Below are 21,210 nucleotides of genomic sequence, written 5' to 3'. Positions count from 1 at the left end.
ATGGAGGAACGGCACATTCCGTACCTCATGGTGGACAGATGCTCCTGTGCAAGAATGTGCCTGCAAAATATATTTATTCCAAAAATACAGCAGGAGGAAATGTGGCCTGCTTGGGACGCAGTGACTGTAACATGTGTTGGTGATATCACAGTGTCTCACTTTCCATCATGAATTTTTCAGTGACAGTTCATTATCAGTAAGTGGAGAAAACAAAACAGAAATGAAATTCCTGGAACGGGTCCTAAAAATCCCTACTTTACACAAAAGACACTGCTGTACACCGGAAATGAAATACTTCAGATCCAGAGAAATTCAGGCCACATCTGCAGCATACATTGAAGGCAGTATTATACCACAGTCATGGTTTCTCACAAGGAATCCTGGGGAAATGTGGCGAAGTATTTATATGCAAAATATCCCTTTTTGCTCATGCATCCATACTTGGGGCTCCACACTCAACCATGAAGCTCACTGGGTGACCTTTGGCCAGTCACTGTTGCTAAGCCTAACCCATGGGTAGGCAAACTAAGGCCCAGGGGCCGGATCCGGCCCAATCGCCTTCTAAATCCGGCCTGTGGGCGGTCCAGGAATCAGTGTGTTTTTACATGAGTAGAATGTGCCCTTTTATTTAAAATGCATCTCTGGGTTATTTGTGGGGCCTGCCTGGTGTTTTGACATGAGTAGAATGTGTGCTTTTATTTAAAATGCATCTCTGGGTTATTTGTGGGGCATAGGAATTTGTTCACCCCCCCCCAAAAAAAAATAGTCCGCCCCCCAAGGTCTGGGGAGCAGTGGACCAGCCCACTGCTGAAAATGTTTGCTGACCCATGGAAAGGTTGTGAGGATAAACTAGAGGGAGAGGGGAGAATAAACTAGAGGGAGAGGGGAGAATGATGCACACTACGCTTGAAATCCTTGGAGTAATAATAAATAAATAAAATGAACATACTTCCCTTGCTCTCTCTCAAGTTGCCTTTTCTCCTTCACACACAGTGCTTCCACGTTTTTGCCTCAAACCTTTTTCCTTATGAGAGCTGAGAATTCAAGTCAGCTTATCGTCTAAAGTGGCAATCGGAGGCATGGCTAGAATCTGGGTAAAATTCAGCCAGCTGGGTAATGTGGCAAACAGATGCTCAGCCATGAAGTCCATTGGGTGATCTTAGGCTGGTCATTGTCTCTTAGCCTAACCCGCCTCACTGGGTTGTTGTGAGGATGAAGTGGAAGGGAGATAACCATGCACACTGTGCCTTTAGCCCCTTGGAGGAAAGGTGGGCTATAAATGTGATATATAAATAATAAAATAAAAAGGGGTGTGTGACTTGTGGAAGTAGCAGCACAAATAGTCTGTGTAGCAAAATCAAACTGCTACCATTCAAGCAAAGGGAATCGACACATGAATTTTCCTCATTGTTTGTAATTATGATTGGTGCAGGTAGGTGGGTGTTGCAGGAATGGGCAAAAGAGATCTTGCATCTAGGACACAGTGTAGGTTGAATGATCCGCTGGGACGTGTTTGAAAGAAATGGCCCAGGCATTCCACCCTCCTTTGCCAAAAGCTGATCAGACCTGCAAAGGACAAGCAGCTTAATGATGTGGAAGAAACCACCTCTGCAGCGAAAGCCCCAAAGTGAAAGGCATCTTTCTTCTGCTACAATGGAAGTGTGAAACAACTTGAGAATCTCCTTTTTATCCCAAGGCGTTCCCTATGATGTTGCAAATAGGGCTATCAGAATGTGCATAAGCAGAGGGGAAGGGCTGTGGCAGTAGACCTTCTGCTTTGCATTCTGAAAGCCTCAGGTTCAATCCCCGTCATCTCCAGATAAGGATGAGGAAGACTCCTGGCTTGATTGGCCCCTGAAGAACTGCCACCAGTGTCAGCAGAACAGTGGACACTCGGGTTGCGAACGTGATCCGTGTGGGAGGTGCGTCCGCAACCCACAGCACCACATCTGTACAAGTGCAGGTTGCAATTCAGCGCTTTTGCGCATGCGCCGAAACCTGGAAGTAACCCGTTCTGGTACTTCCGGGTTTTGGCACGTCCGTATCCCAAAAATGTATAACCTGAAGCATCTGTAACCTGAGGTATGACTGTACTCAGCTAGATGCATCAATGTTCTGACATGGTACAGGGCAGCTTCTTCTGTTCCTTAAGCCTCACTTAAGTCATGCATACCTGAGTGCAGGGATTGCTACCTAGGATTGCAACAGACAAGGCAACGGGGTGAGAGCCTCCCACCCCGATGGTGAGGATTAAACACATAATAGCATGCTCCAGAGATTTAGTGTGAGGAGCCATAGGTTCATGCACATTTTTATTGAGTAGTAATATAAAATGCTTTTTTTTTCATTGTTACAAGTGCATGCTTTGATTGCCAACATTTCATAAGTCAAATTACAAAGGCAAGGCTGTAGGCTGTAGTGAATTACTTGGGCACTTATACAATTGTTAAAAAATATCAGTGGACTGCTTTTGTTGGTTTTTCATCTTCCTTTAAGAATGAACCAGTTGTAACCCGTAACTGATATACAAAGGGAAAAAAGTGAAAAAATTACACGGTTTGTGGCACATGACAGAACGTAACAAAATGACTAAACCATCATGACATTAACAGTTATCATGCATTTAGTTTCACATGTAACTACAAACTTAGTTTAAATTTCACAAGGTTTGCTAAACATGCTAACCATCGATATGTGCACTGACAAGCTTATATTAAAAACTTTTAAGAATACTCTCCCCCTTAGATTTTTCAAAGCTTTTTTTTTTGATTACAAAATTTCAAAGGCATTAGCATTTTCTTTTTAGAGAATATAAAGTACGCCAGTACATACATTTCCAGTATAAGTCAGACCACTAAGCGCATTACAGTCCCATACAGGCCTATACAGCCAATTTTTTTTTCTTAAAAAACATGCATAGGCAGATTTTTACAGAATATAGATGCTTTCACTGCACTTAATATGGTGTCTTGTTCACTATACTTAAAAATGCACCACTCATAAATATTTAAATTCAGCAAGCCACAACCAAGACTTGATTTACCAAAAAGAAAAAGAATAAAGAAAGGATTCCTAAATATAAACAGCAAAAAGAAAAGAAAAAAGGAGTATCATTATTCCAGTTTTATTTTCCTTAAAAACTTAAAAGAAAAGATTTCTCACTGCCAAATTAGTTAAGGTAAATGTTATATTTAAAGAAGGGCATTCAAGCACACTAAAGAAACCTGAGGTAAGCATAATCTGTACAAAATTAAACTGTCCTTTTTGGCATTTTTAACAAATTTGCAACTTTTTTTTAAGATTGCCTAATTATTATTTTTTAAGATAGCCATCGTCTGACAAGAGTAGCAAAACATTATCAATAAATAGTCTCCTTATTTAGTTTGTACATCACTTTGTTAAAAATGTTTTTGATGTTGTCCATGTTTAGTGCTGCAACTGTAAACGTACAATAGTTAGTAAGAAATCAGACAAAATTGTCATGTCCAGTAACATAATAAAAGGCCTTTCAGTTAACATATCGAGAAGTTTCCAATGCAGTAGGAAAACATGTTCATTCCCCTAACTTTGCAATATATACCAGCATTAGCTTTCATTTAGTTTTCTACAAGCATTTTAAAGGCATATCCAAGGAGGCGTTGAACCTCCACCCCCCACCCACCAAAATAAAGTCTACTATCTCTTCTTAGATGATATTGTAAACTGAATCCAACACCTGGCCCCCAGAGCAAGTAAGCTATCATCAGAGGCAAGAACATCCCACTGCTGATATGCAGCAATCCCATCATGCCCTGCAGCTCCAAAACAAAAAAATCACAAGTTGGAAACGGTCACTGAATATTGCTGCTATTACTGCCATTACTGTCAGTGCCATTAGTCTCTGAGGAGATTGCCTTGTTGATGGAGTTAAGGTTGGCATCGGATGGCATGGCATCTCTGCGAGGGGGCATCCGTTCGTTAATCCGGTCCAAGCCTTTGGCTTCTTCAAAGCTCGTGATCTTATGCTGCGGCGAGAATCCTTTGATAGCTACACAGAGAATTGGGGGGGGGGGGGAGGAAAAACAAAAACAGGAACAAACAAACAAACAAACAAACAAAAACAAAACAAACAGAGAGGAAAGGAAAGTCAATGGCGACAAAGTGTTGGCATTTTATCAGCTTACTGAACAGTCAACTGAGTTGAGAAATTCCTTCACGGTGAAGAAAATAAAATGACAATGTGATTAAAGCTTCTGGATGGATTTGGAAACAGCTAGAAAGTAGATAGCCAATGTATCTTGAAAGTTTAAGATGCTCCCAACAAAATTCATTTCTGACATTTTATTTGGTGGTTCGGTGTAGAATGAACTTTTTTTCAGGAACAAGTAGTGCTCACAGAAAAATAACAAACTAAAATCTCCTGTCTTAAAAGTGTAGGGTCCAGTTTCACACATATTGGTGCAGTGAAGCCATCACAATATTTTCTGCCCTGTCAACTGCATGTAGTGAATGTATGCCTCCTTTTGGTGGCAACTAAATTACAAAAGGAAGCTGGTTTGCTGTTGTAAACGGCAGCTCCCACATGTGTTTGTATGAATGAAAGCGCTGGCTTGAAACTGGGAATGCAAAATAATCTTGCAACGACTTTAGGGTATTAAAAGAAAATGTCTGAACTGGTCTTGAGTGATAAATGGTTGCGATGTCCTCATAGTCTCATTCGAGATAGAATTCTTGTTGATTTCCAAGGGAGATTTGTTGTTGTTTTCTTTGGAATAGGCAATGCAGGATGAATTTAACAGCAGAGCAGCTGTCAAGAGGCTTCACAGAAATGATGAAACATTCAAAACTATAGGTTGCCCAAGAACTCTGGTTTGTGGCCTTTCAATAGCCATATTTCCAGGTGTGCCAACCTCACTGCAGAGGTTGTATGATGCCAAATGAGGACTTAGGTTCTCCTTTTAACAAGCTTTGCTAACCAGCTTCAAACCTTGGTTAAGATTCCTGCCTAAAAACTAGGACTCTGGTTAATCTTCACCCCAGTCAACATCATGGTTGATGTTATTATTTGGAAGGGGGATGGAGAGCAGTGGCAAGCTATGCAATGGTCCACTCCCTTAATCCTGGTAAACAGATTGTTCCCATTATATAGGAACCTGCATTGAGTGTTTATGAAATTTATCATACGAGGATACCCTTATAATGAATTAGACAGAAGGTCCTCAGTGTCTTCACTACAGAAGAAATGATCATACACTACTCAGGAACAATAACCTTCTCTGTCAGCCCTAGAGCACTACAGGATAATCTGGTTAAACTGCAGTAATTGAGTGTGACATGGATGCTGAATATCATTCTTTTTGGCATATTTGTCCTTCTTAACTTTGAAAGTGTAGGAACATAGGAGCCAGTAAGTGAATTTAAAAGTCAATGAACTTGCCTTTCAGCAATGGCATTAGGAGTTCCACATTGATCTCACTAGGTATTTCACACACTCAATGAAAGGGGGGAAAAATTCAAGGGGCCTGATGCAATTCCATCATTTCAGGGGCTTACTTTAGAGTGTTCAAAACAAAAAAGGGGAAGGGCTCTGGGCAGCAATCCAAGAAACAGGCTTAACTTATTGGTTGCTGTTAACCCTTGGTGTGTTCCCCACCTCTTATTTTAGTAAAAAATATATATAAATTGAACAAATATATATTTCAAGAATGTTGGTTATGTTTCTTTCTGCTGGGTTTCTTAACATGCAAGATAGCCAAGATGGTCAGTTAGTACCAGCAACATGGGGAGAGAATACTGGGAGGGCGTGAGCAAAAAGGAGGGAGTTGGAAACTGAATTTGCTCTTTGGTTTATCTGTCAAGAGGTATAATCAATTTTGTTCTCCATTAGGGAGAAAGCATAATCCTTTCTGAATTTTGAGGTGACTTCCCCCCGCCCCTCACATTTCTCCTTGAAGGCAAAGTCCCTGGTACTATTAAACCACTTGTGTTGAATTTTGTGGCAAGGACAAATCCTCTCATGCTGACATTTTGCCAACCACTGCTGTGGAAATATGGACTGCAGACAGATACAGAGGACCAATTCCCCTTCCCCCCATGTGGTGATTTCTTTTTTCCCCTGCACTTTTTTTGCTAGGTGGAAACCACTGCATACTGGGCCATCTGAAGGGGTGGAACATAAAGATGGCTTTGAGGCTATCATGGCTTCTGGGGGGGGGGGAATCAACAATTTAAGTCAGTGGATTGGATCCAAAGAGCTGTAAGTGGTTCCATAAAATGTGTGCAAGTTTTCCACACAATGCTAGAACAGATAGGGCCTTATTCTTCAGCTGGAACAAGAGCTTGTGCAAGTAGAATAATAGTGGAACACTTGTAGAGAAGAACGCTTGCACACTTTTCTCAAGCAAGAGACCCTAGTGTAAAATGGCCCTTCCGTGAGTTGAAGATGCCTCCTGCATGTGGAAGGGTATCTTTGGATCCACTCCAAAATGCTTAATATTTGCATGTTGGACCACTTCAGACAACATAGTTTGCTGTGGAATCTACCACCCTTGGTTGTCTGGAGACTTCCCTCCACCGCTTGTAACCCACATGTTCCCACCTATTCCCCACAAATTTCATATAGGTTTCATACTAGAGATAACTTGAACAAAGACTCATAGCAGAACATTCAACCCCGGACCTCTTAAAAATTCACCACAGTGCTGTCAATTTTGATCCAGTCCTTTGACGTAGGTGTATAATGAATGGCAATGTGAAGTGTACAGCGGTTTAATTTTGCAGGATTTTCAGCTGTGATTGGATGTATGAACACCTAGACTCCGTCAAAGGCCTGCACAGGCCCCTAGTAAACACTTGTTTATGTAAACAGAATCGTTATTAGATTTCCCAAAGGCGATAGCTTTTCAGGTCAATCAATCAATCAATCTTTGGTTACAGTGCAATGTAATGATCAATAAGAAGTTTAACTTGAACAACGCATCTTCCCAAAATGGGCTGCACATCTTGGTGTCAAGCAGACATATTTATACACCTTTGTGCTGAAGAATGTGCTCTGCTGCAGTTGCTGGTCAGACAATGATTATTAGCAGTTTACATTGAGAAGTAATACTAAAAACACAACACAGTCACAGAAATCACAGGAAAAAAAACAGCCAAACTGTCAACAAGAATGCACATTGCAGAGTAGAATTTGCCAACAGGAATAGAGAATTCCAACATAAATAGCAGCTCACTCACTGCTATTTAGAAAGCAGTTGTATTTTCTCTTACTTATTGATAAAAATTTTGTTCACTCCTGTAACAAAAAGATCAAAAAACAGATAGGAGGGCCAAAATGGCAGTCTTACTCCATGCCAACAGAACTAATGACTAATGATTTTTTCCTTCTTTTTTTGGAAAAACCTCATGTTTTAGGGGGGCAAGAACAAAATACAACTGAGTAATTTTTTGGTTTTGTTTTAAAGGGGAACTTTTGAGAGTCTTCTTGCAAAACAATTTGAATTACTAATTTAATCATCATGTATAGAAATATTTCAGTATGCATTTGGAGATCTATTAACTGTACAACTAACAAAATTGTTTTAAGAGCTGAAACAAAAGGATCCCTGAGAAAGGCAGCTTGAAGTTTTGCATTCAATATCTTCGACAGTAATTCATTTGTGCTGGTAGTCATTTGAAATGGTGTTGGTTTTAATAGCTACATTAGAGAAAATTCCCAAAACTTGCAGGGGAAAAAACCTCCTAACATCTCCCATTGTTTTAATATTTCCCCCCTAAAGGGACATTTTAAAATATGCTAAATTACAGTGAAGACTCGTTCAAAAATCACTTTCACTAGAGATATATCTTAAGGTGACATGGGGAACTGATTGATCCCCCTTAAGGGAAACTGTTTGTTTGTCAAATGGCTTTTACTAAAGTGCTGCCATGCCCCCTTTGAGTTGCAAGCTTTCTTATCCTTGTGCAATACTGATTCAGCACTTTAAGCTTAATGGACACAGATCAGAACATCGCTGCAACTTTAAGAAACAACACCAACAACAAAAGGAACACTTTCCCCTTTAAAGCAAGTAAACTTAGGTTAATACTGAGCCACAATTGTTAGCTCAACACCCACACACTCTATACAAGCTACAGCAAAAATGAATACACCCAGCAGAGCCCTTCTCTGTTGTAACAACAACAGAAAGGGGTCTGGCCAATTTACCTTCATCAGCCTCAATAGCCTCAACAGTAGCTGAAGAGAAGAAAGGGGTAGCAAAACGAATGAGAAAAATGAGCAGAGGATTTAACTCTAAGAACAAGTCAGTGAATAGCAAAGGAGCTAGTACACTTGAAGGTTACTGTAAGTGCTGGATTTTGACACAGAAGACAACATAGAATGCTACACACAAAACAGACACAGGAATCGTAATTTGCAGGCAATAGATTTCTTTTTTTTAATGTTTTTTGGGGGACAGAAGTGAAAGATACTCATTTGTTCTTAAATATCTAATAAAATAAAATAGCCACATGGATTAAATTGAAATGCTATACCGTATTGTCCATACAATATACAAAGTTGACAGTATAAAAGGGTGGCTGCAACACTGAATGGGGCAGGTTCGATTGCAGAGTGTCCAGTAAGACATATCGTGGCATTAAGCCAGTGGACGAAAGTACCAGCAATGCAGATCAGCAAAATACTGAAGCACCCTTTGGTCAGCAGTGGGACTAAGGGAAAAGATGGTTTCTGATAATTTAGGGAAATACCGGTACTTTCCTTTTCTCCTGGATGCCTTTTTTTAAAAAAACACACACACACACTAAAGAAATACGGAAAAGAAATTTCAGTGTTCAATATTTTGTTTGTGGGTTTCCTTGTTTAGAGTGGCACAGAACACCATCTTTTCAAGTGCCCCATATTGTTAATTTTTTTATTAAAAAATTGTTTTAATTTTATTTAGATCTGAACTACTGGCAGAACAACTGACCATTTCAAAGTTGCTGGTAGTATAGCATAGATTTCAAACCACCATGGCCTTTTAAATAGGGCTTAAGAAGCATTTGCAAACAGAAATGAACAAAGAAGTTAATATTAGAAATGCATTGTTACATTATAGCTTGAATGTCTTTTTGACAGCCAGATGTACCTAAATCCACATTGGTATTAAGTATGGCAGCAAGGAAGCCTATCTGCCCATAGAGAAACATGCTGGCCTGGGTCTGGTTTAGAATGTTGCATTTTTTGTAGTTGCAAAGATTAATATGGACTGAGATCAGTGGAATCTCATCAAGTGTCATACTGCATCAAGGACAAGTTCCCCCATAGAATCTATAGCCCTCGGGTGCAGCAAATAAGGTAACTCAATAACCAAAATAAATATGCATTATAAATAAGAAAGAGGAAAGAGACAATAAAACTTAAGATGAGAAAAAGGATCCAAACCAGCACAATACACTAAAAGAATGGTCACTAAGAATGTACACATTTCACACAATATATTGCTCATATTTTCTGTTAATACATAGCACAGTTGGCAAAATGTGCTTAACAGAAACTATGTAGATTTCAGTATATTTGGTGAATGGTGCAAGGTGTTAACTAATGGGTTGTGTATAGTAATGTTTCACTAAGCTATAATACTGCAGTATGAGGTAATTTCCCAATGGCCAGGCTTTTGGACAATCTGATAGAAGCAATTGTATCAAGACAACAGTGGGGTTTTGGGGTTTTTTCTCCAGGATGGGTGGGTGATAAAATTCTATGAATGTCAAGGGACTAGTAATATGAAGCAAATCCTTTATGTGCCTCAGTAATTCCATTAGTGTGACAAACACACTTTGGTCATCATATTGCAGCATTTACAAAGCAGAACGTTACCATATGTGTAACACACAAGCCACCAAAAAGAGAGTTTACCACAGAATACCTGAATCTTCTAGATAAAGAGAAAAAGAGACAGAAAGGGGGGAAAATACAGGAAAGAAACTCCAGGAAAGAAATGGGAAAGTTAGAGGCTGAGACTGAGTTATTGAAAAGGTGAATCTCCATGTCTCACAGTTAAAAGCTACATCATAATTATGGTTGGACACTCATGGGTGCATGTTACACAATAGTAAAAACAGAAAACAGTTAATACATTAAAATATTTGACTGTGGCTCCTTACTTCAAGAGAAAAATTCTACTAGCTATAGAGCGGCTGCATAACTCATACAAAATATGACTTGAAACAGTAAGTGAGAAAAAGTGCCTCAGTGCTTCAATATGCAGCAAAACCACCATTAAAATGTTCTTCCCTTTATTCAAGTAAATTGTGAGTCTGCCGTATGTGGCATTAGTTATTCACAAGCCATTAGTTATTCACTGGCCCTCAGAAACTGAATTCCAGTTACAGAATTCCAATACGGCAGTTCTCCATGAAGAAGAGAAAAGGAAGAATGCAATTTGGTAGTTATCAGCTGGCCTAAGGAAGGATTGGCATGTTGGGCAATACAGTGGTGCCTCGCAAGACGAAAAGAATCCGTTCTATGATTCTCTTCGTCTAGCGGTTTTTTTGTCTTGCGAAGCAAGCCTATTGACGGATTAGCGGATTAGCGCTATTAGCGGCTTTTAGCAGCTTATCTGCTGATCGGATCAGTTGATAAGCGGTTTAGTGGCTTAGAAAAAGGGGGGGGGGAGGGAAAAAAACCAGCAGGAACTCGCAAGACATTGCCGTCTTGCGAAGCAAGCCCATAGGAAATTCGTTTTGCGAAGCACCTCCAAAACGGAAAACTCTTTCATCTAGCGAGTTTTCCGTCTTGCGAGGCATTTGTCTTGCGGGGCACCACTGTAATTTGCAGTTTTTCCACATACGCAGTGTCTGCCATTTTTGTAAAGGGAGAGAGGTCATGCTGAAAAGCAGACTTGCATGCTTGCAAGCACAATGGATGGGAAAGAAAGCCTTCTCAAGCTTTGAAAGATGGGATTCTCAAGCACCCTCTTTATCCGTGGCCTTTAGAAGCTGTCAACTAAGAAGTTAGACAGGGCAGATGAGTTTCACTCCAAGCCTGCTCCACTGTATTTGGATTCAGGTTGCCTGGGACTCTGGAGGAGGTGGGGAGGCAGACATGTCTTGGGAGGGGAAGCTCAGGTCACTTACTTGGAGCTTCAGCTACTGCCTGCCAAAGCGCTTGGCATTGTGCTCCCGGGCTTGCTCCAGTATTCTGCTTGTGATACAGTATAATGAATGATGTACCAGCAGCAGGCCCCTCCCTGCAATGGTGCCTGGCTTACCTGACTGGTAAGGCCGAACAGCAGTAGAGGAAACCTGAATAAAGCACTGGGCTCACTGCATTATGAGGAAACGAAAGCGGTTGCTGCGCTGGTGGGTCCAGATGCATGAATTCAGCACAGGACCTGCCCTGCAACTGACTTGCTCACATTTCTGCCATTTAAATCACCCCATAATGTAGTTCCTGTGAAAGACTTTTTGGGAGTTGCATTGATGATAAGTTAAAATGGTGGATGCACTGGCAAACATGGGGCACTACATTTCTGTCCATGCCAGGCCCTCCCTCCATTAATAATAATAATAATAATAATAATAATAATAATAATAATAGGTGGGGGCAAACTGGGAAATACAAATGTCACTGGTATCACCTACTTTCCCGGGATCCCAGCTTTTGCCTGAATATGTTGTGGATGGGGACTACTTCTAAGGGAAGTGGTTTGAGAACTATGCAAGAAGGAAAACCTATTCACATGCAGTGGATATGCCCCGGCTTTTGTAAAGTTAAGCTGCCAGAACCAAGATACAGTGGTGCCTCGCAAGACGAAATTAATCCGTTCCACGAGTCTCTTCGTCTAGCGGTTTTTTTGTCTTGCAAAGCAACCCTATTAGCGGATTAGTGCTATTAAAGTTTTAGCGGCTATTAAAGGCTTAGTGGATTAGCGGCTAAAAGGCTATTAGTGCCTTAGCGTCTTAGAAAAAGGGGGGGAAAGCGGAAAAAAATCGGAACACTCGCAAGACGTTTTCGGCTTGCAAAGCAAGCCCATAGGGAAAATCGTCTTGCGAAGCAGCTCAAAAACGGAAAACCCTTTCGTCTAGCGGGTTTTCCGTCTTGCGAGGCATTCGTCTTGCGGGGCACCACTGTAGATATGTTTTTAAGCTATCACAGTAAGATGGTGCAAGCCTCAGTTAAGTTCCTCATGCCGATGCCAAAGGCTTACGCATGGATCTCCACTAAATGTGGTTTCTGGATGGCTCAACCCATCCTAAATGAGTGGGGTCAGGGAGCAGCTTGGCTGTGTATATGTGTGCTCCCCCTTTTTACATATATATATATATATATATATATATATATATATATATATATATATATATATATAAACAAAAACAAAAGCCCCAGTCATTTAGATGAGTCTTTACTTACATATGAGGCAGCAGTATTCCAGAGAAATAGCAGAGATGATTTTGCCCTTCACATGTGTAACTCTCCCCTATATATGCAGAGTCACCCCCTCCCTTTAAACATTGCCAAGTATTGCAAACAGGGGGTGCGTGCATTTATTTAGTTTGGTTTGTCAGCCAAATTTTGTGAGCCAGCTTCTAGTCACTCTGTGATGTCTCTCTCTCTCTCTTCTTGAAGAGACTGCATTTATATAGCGGAAAGGAATTCTGTGCTTTAGCAGCTGAATTTATGTACACCATAGCACACATTCACAAACATGCTTACCGCTTTGCAGAGTTTGTTTTCCTCCAGAGAGCACCCCACTGGGCAGCATTCCTGTTGGGGTCAACCCTTTCAGTGTCAGCACGCTCTCACTCTCTTCCCTGGTAGAAACAGGATGAAGCAATTGTCAATTGCAGCCAGCAACTTATGTGGTCAAAAAGAAGAGAAAGAAAGAGCTAAGCACTTCCTCATTGTTTCTAGATCCAGCTCCAGCTGAGCGACACCTTTCCCTTCCCTCTGGTAACATCTTTATTCATTTATATCCCACTTTTATTTTGTCATGGAACCTAAGGTGGAGTGCATGTGGTTCCCAGGCAGTCACCCATCCAGGCACTGGCCAGACGGCTTTCTTTTAGCAAATCTAAAGCTCATGTGGCCGCAGACCATACCCTCGTTGCATTTTCATAATACATGAGTTGTATCCAAAGTAGCACTAAGTAACTCAGGACAGATAAAAGAAAGTACTTTTCACAACAGCACATAGTTAAAGCATGGAAGCGACTCTCACAGGAGGCACTGATGGCCACCAACCTAGATGGCTTTAAAAGAGGATTAGACAACTTCATAGAGGAGAGGGCTTCTGGTGGCTACTAGCAACGATATCTAGGCTCTGCTTCCACAGCTGCCAACAGCAATGCCTCTGAATGCCAGTTGTTGGAAACCACAGGAGGAGAGAGTGCTCTTGTGCTCCTGTTTTGATTGCTGGTTTCCGGTTGGCCACTGTGAGAAGAGGATGCTGGACTAGGTAGGGCACTGGCCTCTTCCACCTGGATCTTCTTATCTTCTTAAATCCTTGCATGAGCAGAACAACTTCCACTTGTGGAATAGGACTTCCTTCCCCTCCATGTGCCCACTAAATCTGTTATGGCTGTTCCCTAACAGATGTGAGGATGGCGCAGCAAGCACCGATGGCAAAAAGTCATGCTGTACAAGTGGAGGTTGTCCAGTGTGTGCAATTATTTAAGTTGGATGCCACTTATGTTATTATGTATTGGATTTTTTTGTATTGCTGTAAGCCACTTTGGATGCAAATTTAGGCCTAAAAAGCAGGATACATATATAATAAATAAAACAACTGGTCCTCTACCTCCTAATTCTAATACAGTCGTACCTTGGATCCCAAACACCTTGTGACCTGAACGTTTTGGCTCCTGAACGCCGCAAACCCAGGAGTGTTCCGGTTTGTGAATGTTGTTTGGAAGCCAAATGTCCGATGTGGCTTCTGATTGCATGCAGGAAGTTCCTGCAGCCAATCGGAAGCCTCATCTTGGTTTTTGAATGTCGAACAGACTTCCGGAATGGATTCCGTTCAACAACCAAGGTATGACTATACTGGGATAAGGAGTAGCAAAGACATGAGAAACACATATTCCTGACTGCATCATTTTAATGCAAACTTCCTTGGCAGAGGCCTGCTATTAAGATTAAAATTCCAATTTATTCTTATTTAACACCTTGCTGGCACATCTTTGATAGCCATGCAGGCTTATCTTGTTGAGATATCAACAACCTGATGTATTTGCATTTTAATGAATTTGCCAGGTATGCATCCTTTGCGTGAGCTCACACGGCTATATTCTGATGAGGATTATAACCATTTGGAATTTCCATTGTGTGCTGCAGCTTGGAACCCAATGATTTCATCTTCTTTGTGATTTATGACAGCATTAGATGTTTGGTGGTTTGGCATGAGCTTGGAAATCCTGGTTGCTCCTGAATGGCTGCAAAGCAGCAGGGAGGAAGGCCAAATTTAGAGACATAGGAACATTGAAATTTGCCTTATACCAATTCAGATCATTGGTCCATCTAGCAGTTTTCTCTGGGTGTTGAATGTTACTTTATTTGATGTAGGTTGCGTATTTTAAAGTTATGTTTTATGATCACATTTTTGTATTACATTAGATTGTTATAAGGTGTACATTCTTTGTTTCTTCAGCTTGTAAACTGCCTTGGGTATTGTAAGATAGAAAGACGGTATACAAATTAAACGTGATGATGATGATGATCCAGGCTACATTCTGGATGAAACAGAACCAGTTTGAGGGAATTAAAAACAAAGCTTTCAAATGGCGAGTGCATCAACAGAGAAGCAGTATTTTAAAGCACCTTGTCATCCTTGTAATAAACAGTAGCAAAGAAGTCATACCTCAGCACAGAGAATACTCGAGCCATTTTGCCTATTGCCCGGATCTTGTTCCGTATAACTTCTTTCCGAGCTGCGGCTGTGGCACCTATAAGGGGAAAAAATAATAATAAACATGAAGAATTATGATGTTTAGTAGTTAGTAATGATAAATTTTGAGTACTTTTTCTAATGCTTTGGCAGCCTGGCTTCTCAGTTGAGAAAGATATCTCAACACCACAGAATTAGACCATTTAAGCCTCCCATGCCAATGTGGTTGTTCGGGACCACAGCAGTTGTTTATAATTCTCTACTTTACGATCTTTTGAGTGATAGTGCAATCTACAATCTATCATTGATTTGTAAGAGAAAACTGGATTCGATAGGGCTCACTCTAACTGACTTTGAAATCTCTGATCCCAAAGATACATGGGGAATTATCAGAAAGACTCTTACAGAAAAAAGTGTTCTCGCCATGCTTGAGGTTGCAAAGCACAGCACCTGCTCTCCTATCCACTTAAATCTCCCTTTGTGTAGAGATTTCCAAAAGGGATACATGACAAATCTGAAGAAACATGAATCGTGTAGGCTGTTTATGTTGGCCAGATTCAACATGTTTCCCTCAATGGTAGTGAGAGGAAGATACTTGGCTATCCCAGAATTAGAGCGTCTCTGCAAATGCAGAAAACAGGAACCCGATACTCTAAGGCATATATTCTTTTCCTGTGATTTTGGCAGTTATGCCAGAAAACAATTATTTGAGGCCCTAAAATTTAATAGACAGATTTTTACACAACCAACTGTTCAGGACCTGTTGGCGGACAGCGATGATCAAATTACTTTAATAGCGGCTGAATTTTTAAGTGCTGTCCATGAAGAAAGAATGGGCCATGATAAAGAGACTTAGTGGTTTTAATGGTAGGTGATGTTGCTGGGTTGTATTATATTATCTTTGTACATCGATTCATTTCTTGGAGTTAAGAATAGGACTAGGATAAATTGTGTTCAATGAGCTCGTATTTTATACAGTCTGTATATGATGTTTGTTTGTTAATGTGTGGTGTGTTATGCCTAATAAAGGATGATGAAGATATTGGAAAAACCCTTGCAGCAAACCAAAACTCCTTTATACTCCAAATATCCCAACAATTATAGGGTTAGTTGTCTCCTTCCTTCCTTCCTTCCTAAAAATGAAAATTTAACTTACTAAGCAATCCCAACTTATCCCTATTGAAACAAATGGACAATAGAAACTATCAAGTGCCTAATTGAGGCCCATTCTATTCCTACCAAAATGTCGAAGCTAGGGTAGAAACACCTTAGCATTTTGCCTCTATTGGAAGTTTGGTTTCTGCCTCTGCCCCCCAATACCTTCCTGTGTATACAAAAACCAACAACAAAACCACTACAAACCACTGCAGGGAGCCTGTGGAAGTCTAGGAGTAAATTTTTTATCCTTGGGGCTTAAATGGTGGGGTTATTTTGGAGGGTTTCAGAATCTCGGTCAGAAAGGGAAATGAGGCTTTTCTCTCACTGTTGTACCAGAAAATGCAAAGTGATGCAATATCTAGTAGTGAGGAGGGGAGATGATGTATGTTTTTTAAATAAGAGTGTACTGACTTTAAATAGGAATGGCAAAAATGCAATTAAAAGTGGCTAGTAATTAAAAATGGTTAAGAGAGGCCTGACAGCGATATCACATGTATCAGATATTAATCAAACAATGATCCAATAGAATTCAATCTATTTTGAGTTCCTGTTCAACTTAACAATCCGATTTTATAGTCTTGTTTTCTTTTAATGATCTGCAGGCTGATAATTTGGGCCCTTAGGTGTAACATAGAAACTAATGATTTAAGTGTTGAATAATAAACACATAAATGATTCTATGAAATAGCAATAATAATTTCAAAGTAGGTAAATAATCAGAAAATGTCATTTGTCAGAGCTACAAAGGACAGGATTGGGGAACAGGATTTATTAGGACATGTTAATTTTTAATTGGCAGGTGAAACACAGATTCAAGGGAGCAAACTCTGTAATTGTTTAATCATAAAACTAGAATATGGGAAAATACTACATAGGAAAAGTGGAACACATTGAGTGGTACCACAAGGCAAGAAAATGATGACGACAAGAGACTGTCTCTGAAAGGTATATAGTGGGGGAAAGGGAAAAACAAGAAAAGAACACAAATACTTGTAGGAAAAAGGAGACAAGAAATGTTGCAGAAAATTAAATCAGCATAATTAAAGAATGTTATATAGCCCTTAGATTTACATAATTTTGTCAGCTCAAGCAAGCTTCTTCCCTCCATAGGTATTATCATATCTTTTAAGTTTCCAAAACAAATGTCTGCTGCTTTTATTGAAATGCACCTAAGTTAATTTCAAAATGGGTCAGCTCAGAGATTGACTAATGTTGGAATTACCATTTAGAAATAGTTAACAAATTTTATGAGCAAATTCCAATTCTATATAGTCTCCACTACATTCATTCAGCATTAAAAGCCATTGAAGCCATTGAACTCATTTAGTTTCAACACCATCTTCCTATGCAACATGGAACAGTGCAAACCAACAAGGTTCATAAGAAAGAGCTAGACCGGGTCGTTCAGGCATTCTGATGCTACCAGATGCTTAGAAGAGAAATATGACACACTGGCAACACTTTAGGAAAAAAAGGTTATTTGCTTATTTATTATTAAATTTGTATACCACCCTTCATCAAGTTCCCAGGGAGGTTCACAGGAAGACGAAGGCCCAAACTGCAGCTTTGTCCCATTCATGAATGAAATGTACAGTGCAATTTAAAGCTGTGCTCAGGCAGGAGGTGCTGATTCCACCCCATCCCTCCACTCCTAATATGTCCCTCCATGCAAGGAGGAGGGTCTGCTCAAATTTTAGCAGTTGGTGGGGAAGGGCTAGAGATCTTCACGTCATATGGCCCTTTCAATTGCCTGTCCTGATTTAAATGTGAATGGGGCAAACATGCCTTCAAAGACATAGATCTGTCATGGACGATCACATGTAGCTTAATCCTTACCAAAGTAAATGCAGTGATTTTCCTGACTCTAGGTAGAGAATGTGCTCACTTTCAAGCATTTAATGTAAGTGGGCACTAGTGTTCAGTCCAGAGCCGAGACTGTGGCAGAATCAAGCATTGGTGCTAAATGGGAGGGATCACAGTGGCTGATATGAAGAAGGAAATTCCTGAAAGTTAGCACTTGGGAAAAGTCACACAAAAGCAAATTAAATGTAAGCCTTTCTTGCCCATTTAATAATACCTTTCTTCTGCGCATAAATAGGATCTTCTTATGATATTCCAAAGGGGGGGAAAGAAACAGATCAGTGAAGATTGCAGATTTTTTTTTAAAAAAAAAGGGGGAGGGGAGGCAGAGGAGGAAAGTATAAAACACGACAACATCAATGGGAAAGCAATGCTTAAGTAATTCTGAAAAATAGAAAAGAAACAAAATTAGGCAGGGAACATCAAGAAGGAATGGAAAAAACAATGATGAGAAGAAAAGCACTCTGCAGCTCAAAGCCTTGTTAGTAACTTGTGCAATAAACTAAAATGCAGCAAGACAACCACAAGGCTGGTCTATTATTGGCCATGGTGCTTGGGGCATGCAACTTCTTTTTAAAGGGGATCAACCTTTACATGTTAACCAGGGGAGGAGGAGAGGGGCATGTACCGTATTTTTCGCCCCATAAGACGCACCAGACCACAAGACGCACCTAGTTTTTGGAGCAGGAAAACAAGAGAAAAAAAAATCTGAATCTCAGAAGCCAGAATAGCAAGAGGGATCGCTGCGCAGTGAAAGCAGCAATCCCTCTTGCTGTTCTGGCATCTGTGATAGGTGCGCAGCCTGCATTCGCTCCATAAGACGCACACACATTTCCCCTTACTTTTTAGGAGGGAAAAAGTGAGTCTTATAGAGCAAAAAATACGGTATATGTATGGATTTGTACTCATTGTGGCATTTCTGCCATGTAAATGACAACCAGCATGGAGCAGTGGTCAAAGTGGGGGACTAGCAGTGGGGAGGTTCATTCGAAACTCCACTGAGCCACAAAACTCACTGGATGCCCTTGGGCATGTCACTATCTCTCAGCCTAACCTACCTCATAGGGTTGCTGTAAAAATAAAATGCAGGGGTAGAGCTCATGCATGGGGGATTGACTGTATGGGCCCAAGACATAATGAATGCCTTGTTGAGATGTGGGATGGACTTCCCCAAGTAAAAAACACTTTAGACTCTAATTATCACACATGCAACAATCCACAGGGGATTTTGATAACCCTACCATCTTTTGCTCACAGTGCAATCAACAAACTCCTCAAGATGGAAAACTCACTGCTCACCTTCTAAACAATGTGCTGTGCACCAGCTCTAAATCCCTAGCAGGTCCTGTCCACTAAATACGTGCCAAGTGCTACAGTTATATTTCACTGAAATTATACTAAGCAAGAAAAAATTAGACCAGGTTTAATTAAGAAGAAGTGTTTGTCCTGTTGATGACAGTGCAAAGGACAAATCAAGTCGTCCGCTGTCAAGCCGTCTATCGTAAGTGCATAATTTTAATTAGTGCCTCCTAAGGTTTTTAATCATCTAAGTCAAATTCAGTAAGCCAGGAATGCCATTAATTAGGAAAATAACACATAAAGTGTGAGCTAGTTGTAGAGACTAGTTCAGGTTGCTAGGCAATAGGCAAAGTTGTGTTTTTTGTGTGTGTTTTTTTTAAAAAAACCCCAACCAACATATTGCTTTGTTTTCCCTCCTTAAGAATATTTGATGACAAATACAAGATTAAACCAAAATAAATTTAGATACATTGCATTTATATAAGAATTTTAAGTTTTTCCCCTTCCCTTAAAGCAGGCAAATCAACAGGTCAGAACAAATAATCACAGGGCATACTGTCTCAGAAAGCCTATTTTTACTGTTGCTAGACACCAGTCCCTCATCTACACATATTAATTAGAATCAGCAGAGATTCTTCTAAAATAAATGGTAGCTACAACAAGCTATTTGTTTATGAGAGTTCCATCAAGAAAATTCTATCTAATCTTATCTATCTATCTATCTATCTATCTAATGCAGTCTTCTGCTTCAGTACTTTGACGGGTTGTGATCTTAGATCTAATCCAAAACCTAGTTTCACATTATTCTCACTTTTTAAATGAAAAGTGCTTCTTTCCCCAGCTATCTGTTGCCCTTTTCCACCACTTACAGCCATTGCTTCTCTATACCATTTTCATCTCTTCTAGGACCATTTGCGCTCGCTGCTATTTAACCTGGCTGTGACAACACATGTGATTTTGTTGACAACAGTATGCATCTGGTGTGATGTGATCATAGATGGTTATCATGTGGGATGCCCCAGGCAATCAGGTTAAAAAGCAATGAGGGTTGGGGATAAGGAAGGCAATGAAGAAGAAAAATGTCACTGAGCTGAATCAGCAGTCAGGGAGCAAAGAATGAGGAATAGTATCACAACAGTGTATAAGGTGGGCTCTTTTTTTTTTTAGTAATTAGTTTGGTTGTGGCAAATATGCTATTTAGCAGATATTGGAATGAGGACAGTGCAGATTTTTATCAACAGGCATGACTAGGAGCCAAGCAAGACTGTTGATGAAAAAACCAATTTGGATTGTTTGAGAAATTTGTATCTCTTTGAAAGAAGAGGCACGCTTGAAGTATTCAGGGACACTCCCCCCCCCCTTACAGTTTTGGTTATAAAAGCTGGCATTTTGAGACTGAAACTAAACTTGAGAAGCCCTCCTAGCCTCACAGAAGGCATGGGGAAAGCAGGAATGGTTTAGCGTTACACATGTATGCAACCATTGTTAGAAGGAATGTTCCCTCATTCCCAATTATACTCAACCCTTGCCTCCGCACCGACAGATGGTGAAACTAGCAAGCCTTGTACCCAGACCTCTGGTTAAAGTTAGGCCAGCTTGATGTGACAAACACTATTTTTGCAAAAGTTTCCAGTGTCCCATTTTGGAGGAACCCAAGCTCTTGAATGTGCCGCTTGCCTCACCCTATTTGGGTGTCCAAAGGCTCATGCCATGAGGACAGAGCGGGGAGCCTGCTGTGGTTGTGAGACCTGCACAATTTAGAACTGATTCGACAGACTCATGGACAACAGGAGTGGCTGCTAGCCATGATGATTATGCTTTGCCTCCACTGACAGAGGAAGTACGTTTCTGAATACCAGTTGCTGAGAATTTTGATGGAACATTTGCCTATAAATATTACCATTCTTCCAACATTATTTCTTGTGCAAAATCTCACCAAAGTATTGGGATCGCACACTCTCCCCTCCTCCTTATACACAGACAACTTCAGTTCCACTTTTAAAGTATCTCAGTTTAGTATTACACATGAACTAGGGACTGTGGT

At 40.4% G+C, this 21,210-nt stretch overlaps 1 protein-coding gene and 1 long non-coding RNA gene across 5 annotated transcripts in view; one reads left to right on the top strand and one right to left on the bottom strand.

The window, feature by feature from the left end:
• Positions 1-2,299: 2,299 nt before the first annotated feature.
• The window catches only part of PPP3CA (protein phosphatase 3 catalytic subunit alpha), a 190,635-nt gene continuing 171,724 nt past the window's right edge, over positions 2,300-21,210 (bottom strand). Inside the window, exons 11-15 of one of the 4 annotated variants that reach the window (XM_081209361.1) lie at positions 18,085-18,111; positions 14,823-14,907; positions 12,680-12,777; positions 8,186-8,215; positions 2,300-4,027 (exon numbers count right to left, since the gene is read on the bottom strand). In XM_081209361.1, the coding sequence (XP_081065487.1) occupies positions 3,831-4,027; positions 8,186-8,215; positions 12,680-12,777; positions 14,823-14,907; positions 18,085-18,111 (437 nt within the window). In that variant the 3' untranslated portion in view covers positions 2,300-3,830. The remainder of the gene's footprint in view (positions 4,028-8,185; positions 8,216-12,679; positions 12,778-14,822; positions 14,908-18,084; positions 18,112-21,210) is intronic. The other 3 variants (XM_081209363.1, XM_081209362.1, XM_081209364.1) reach the window with 3 other exon arrangements.
• Positions 10,798-12,288, top strand: LOC308595355. Its single transcript, XR_014012007.1, has 2 exons — positions 10,798-11,760; positions 12,100-12,288. It is a non-coding gene; the product is annotated as an uncharacterized lncRNA (long non-coding RNA).

The sequence above is a fragment of the Podarcis bocagei genome (genome assembly GCF_964188305.1).
Source record: "Podarcis bocagei genome assembly, chromosome: 9".
NCBI lineage: Eukaryota > Metazoa > Chordata > Lepidosauria > Squamata > Lacertidae > Podarcis > Podarcis bocagei.
The sequence above is the reverse complement of the archived record's forward strand: the minus strand, read 5'-3'. Positions and strand labels throughout refer to the sequence as shown.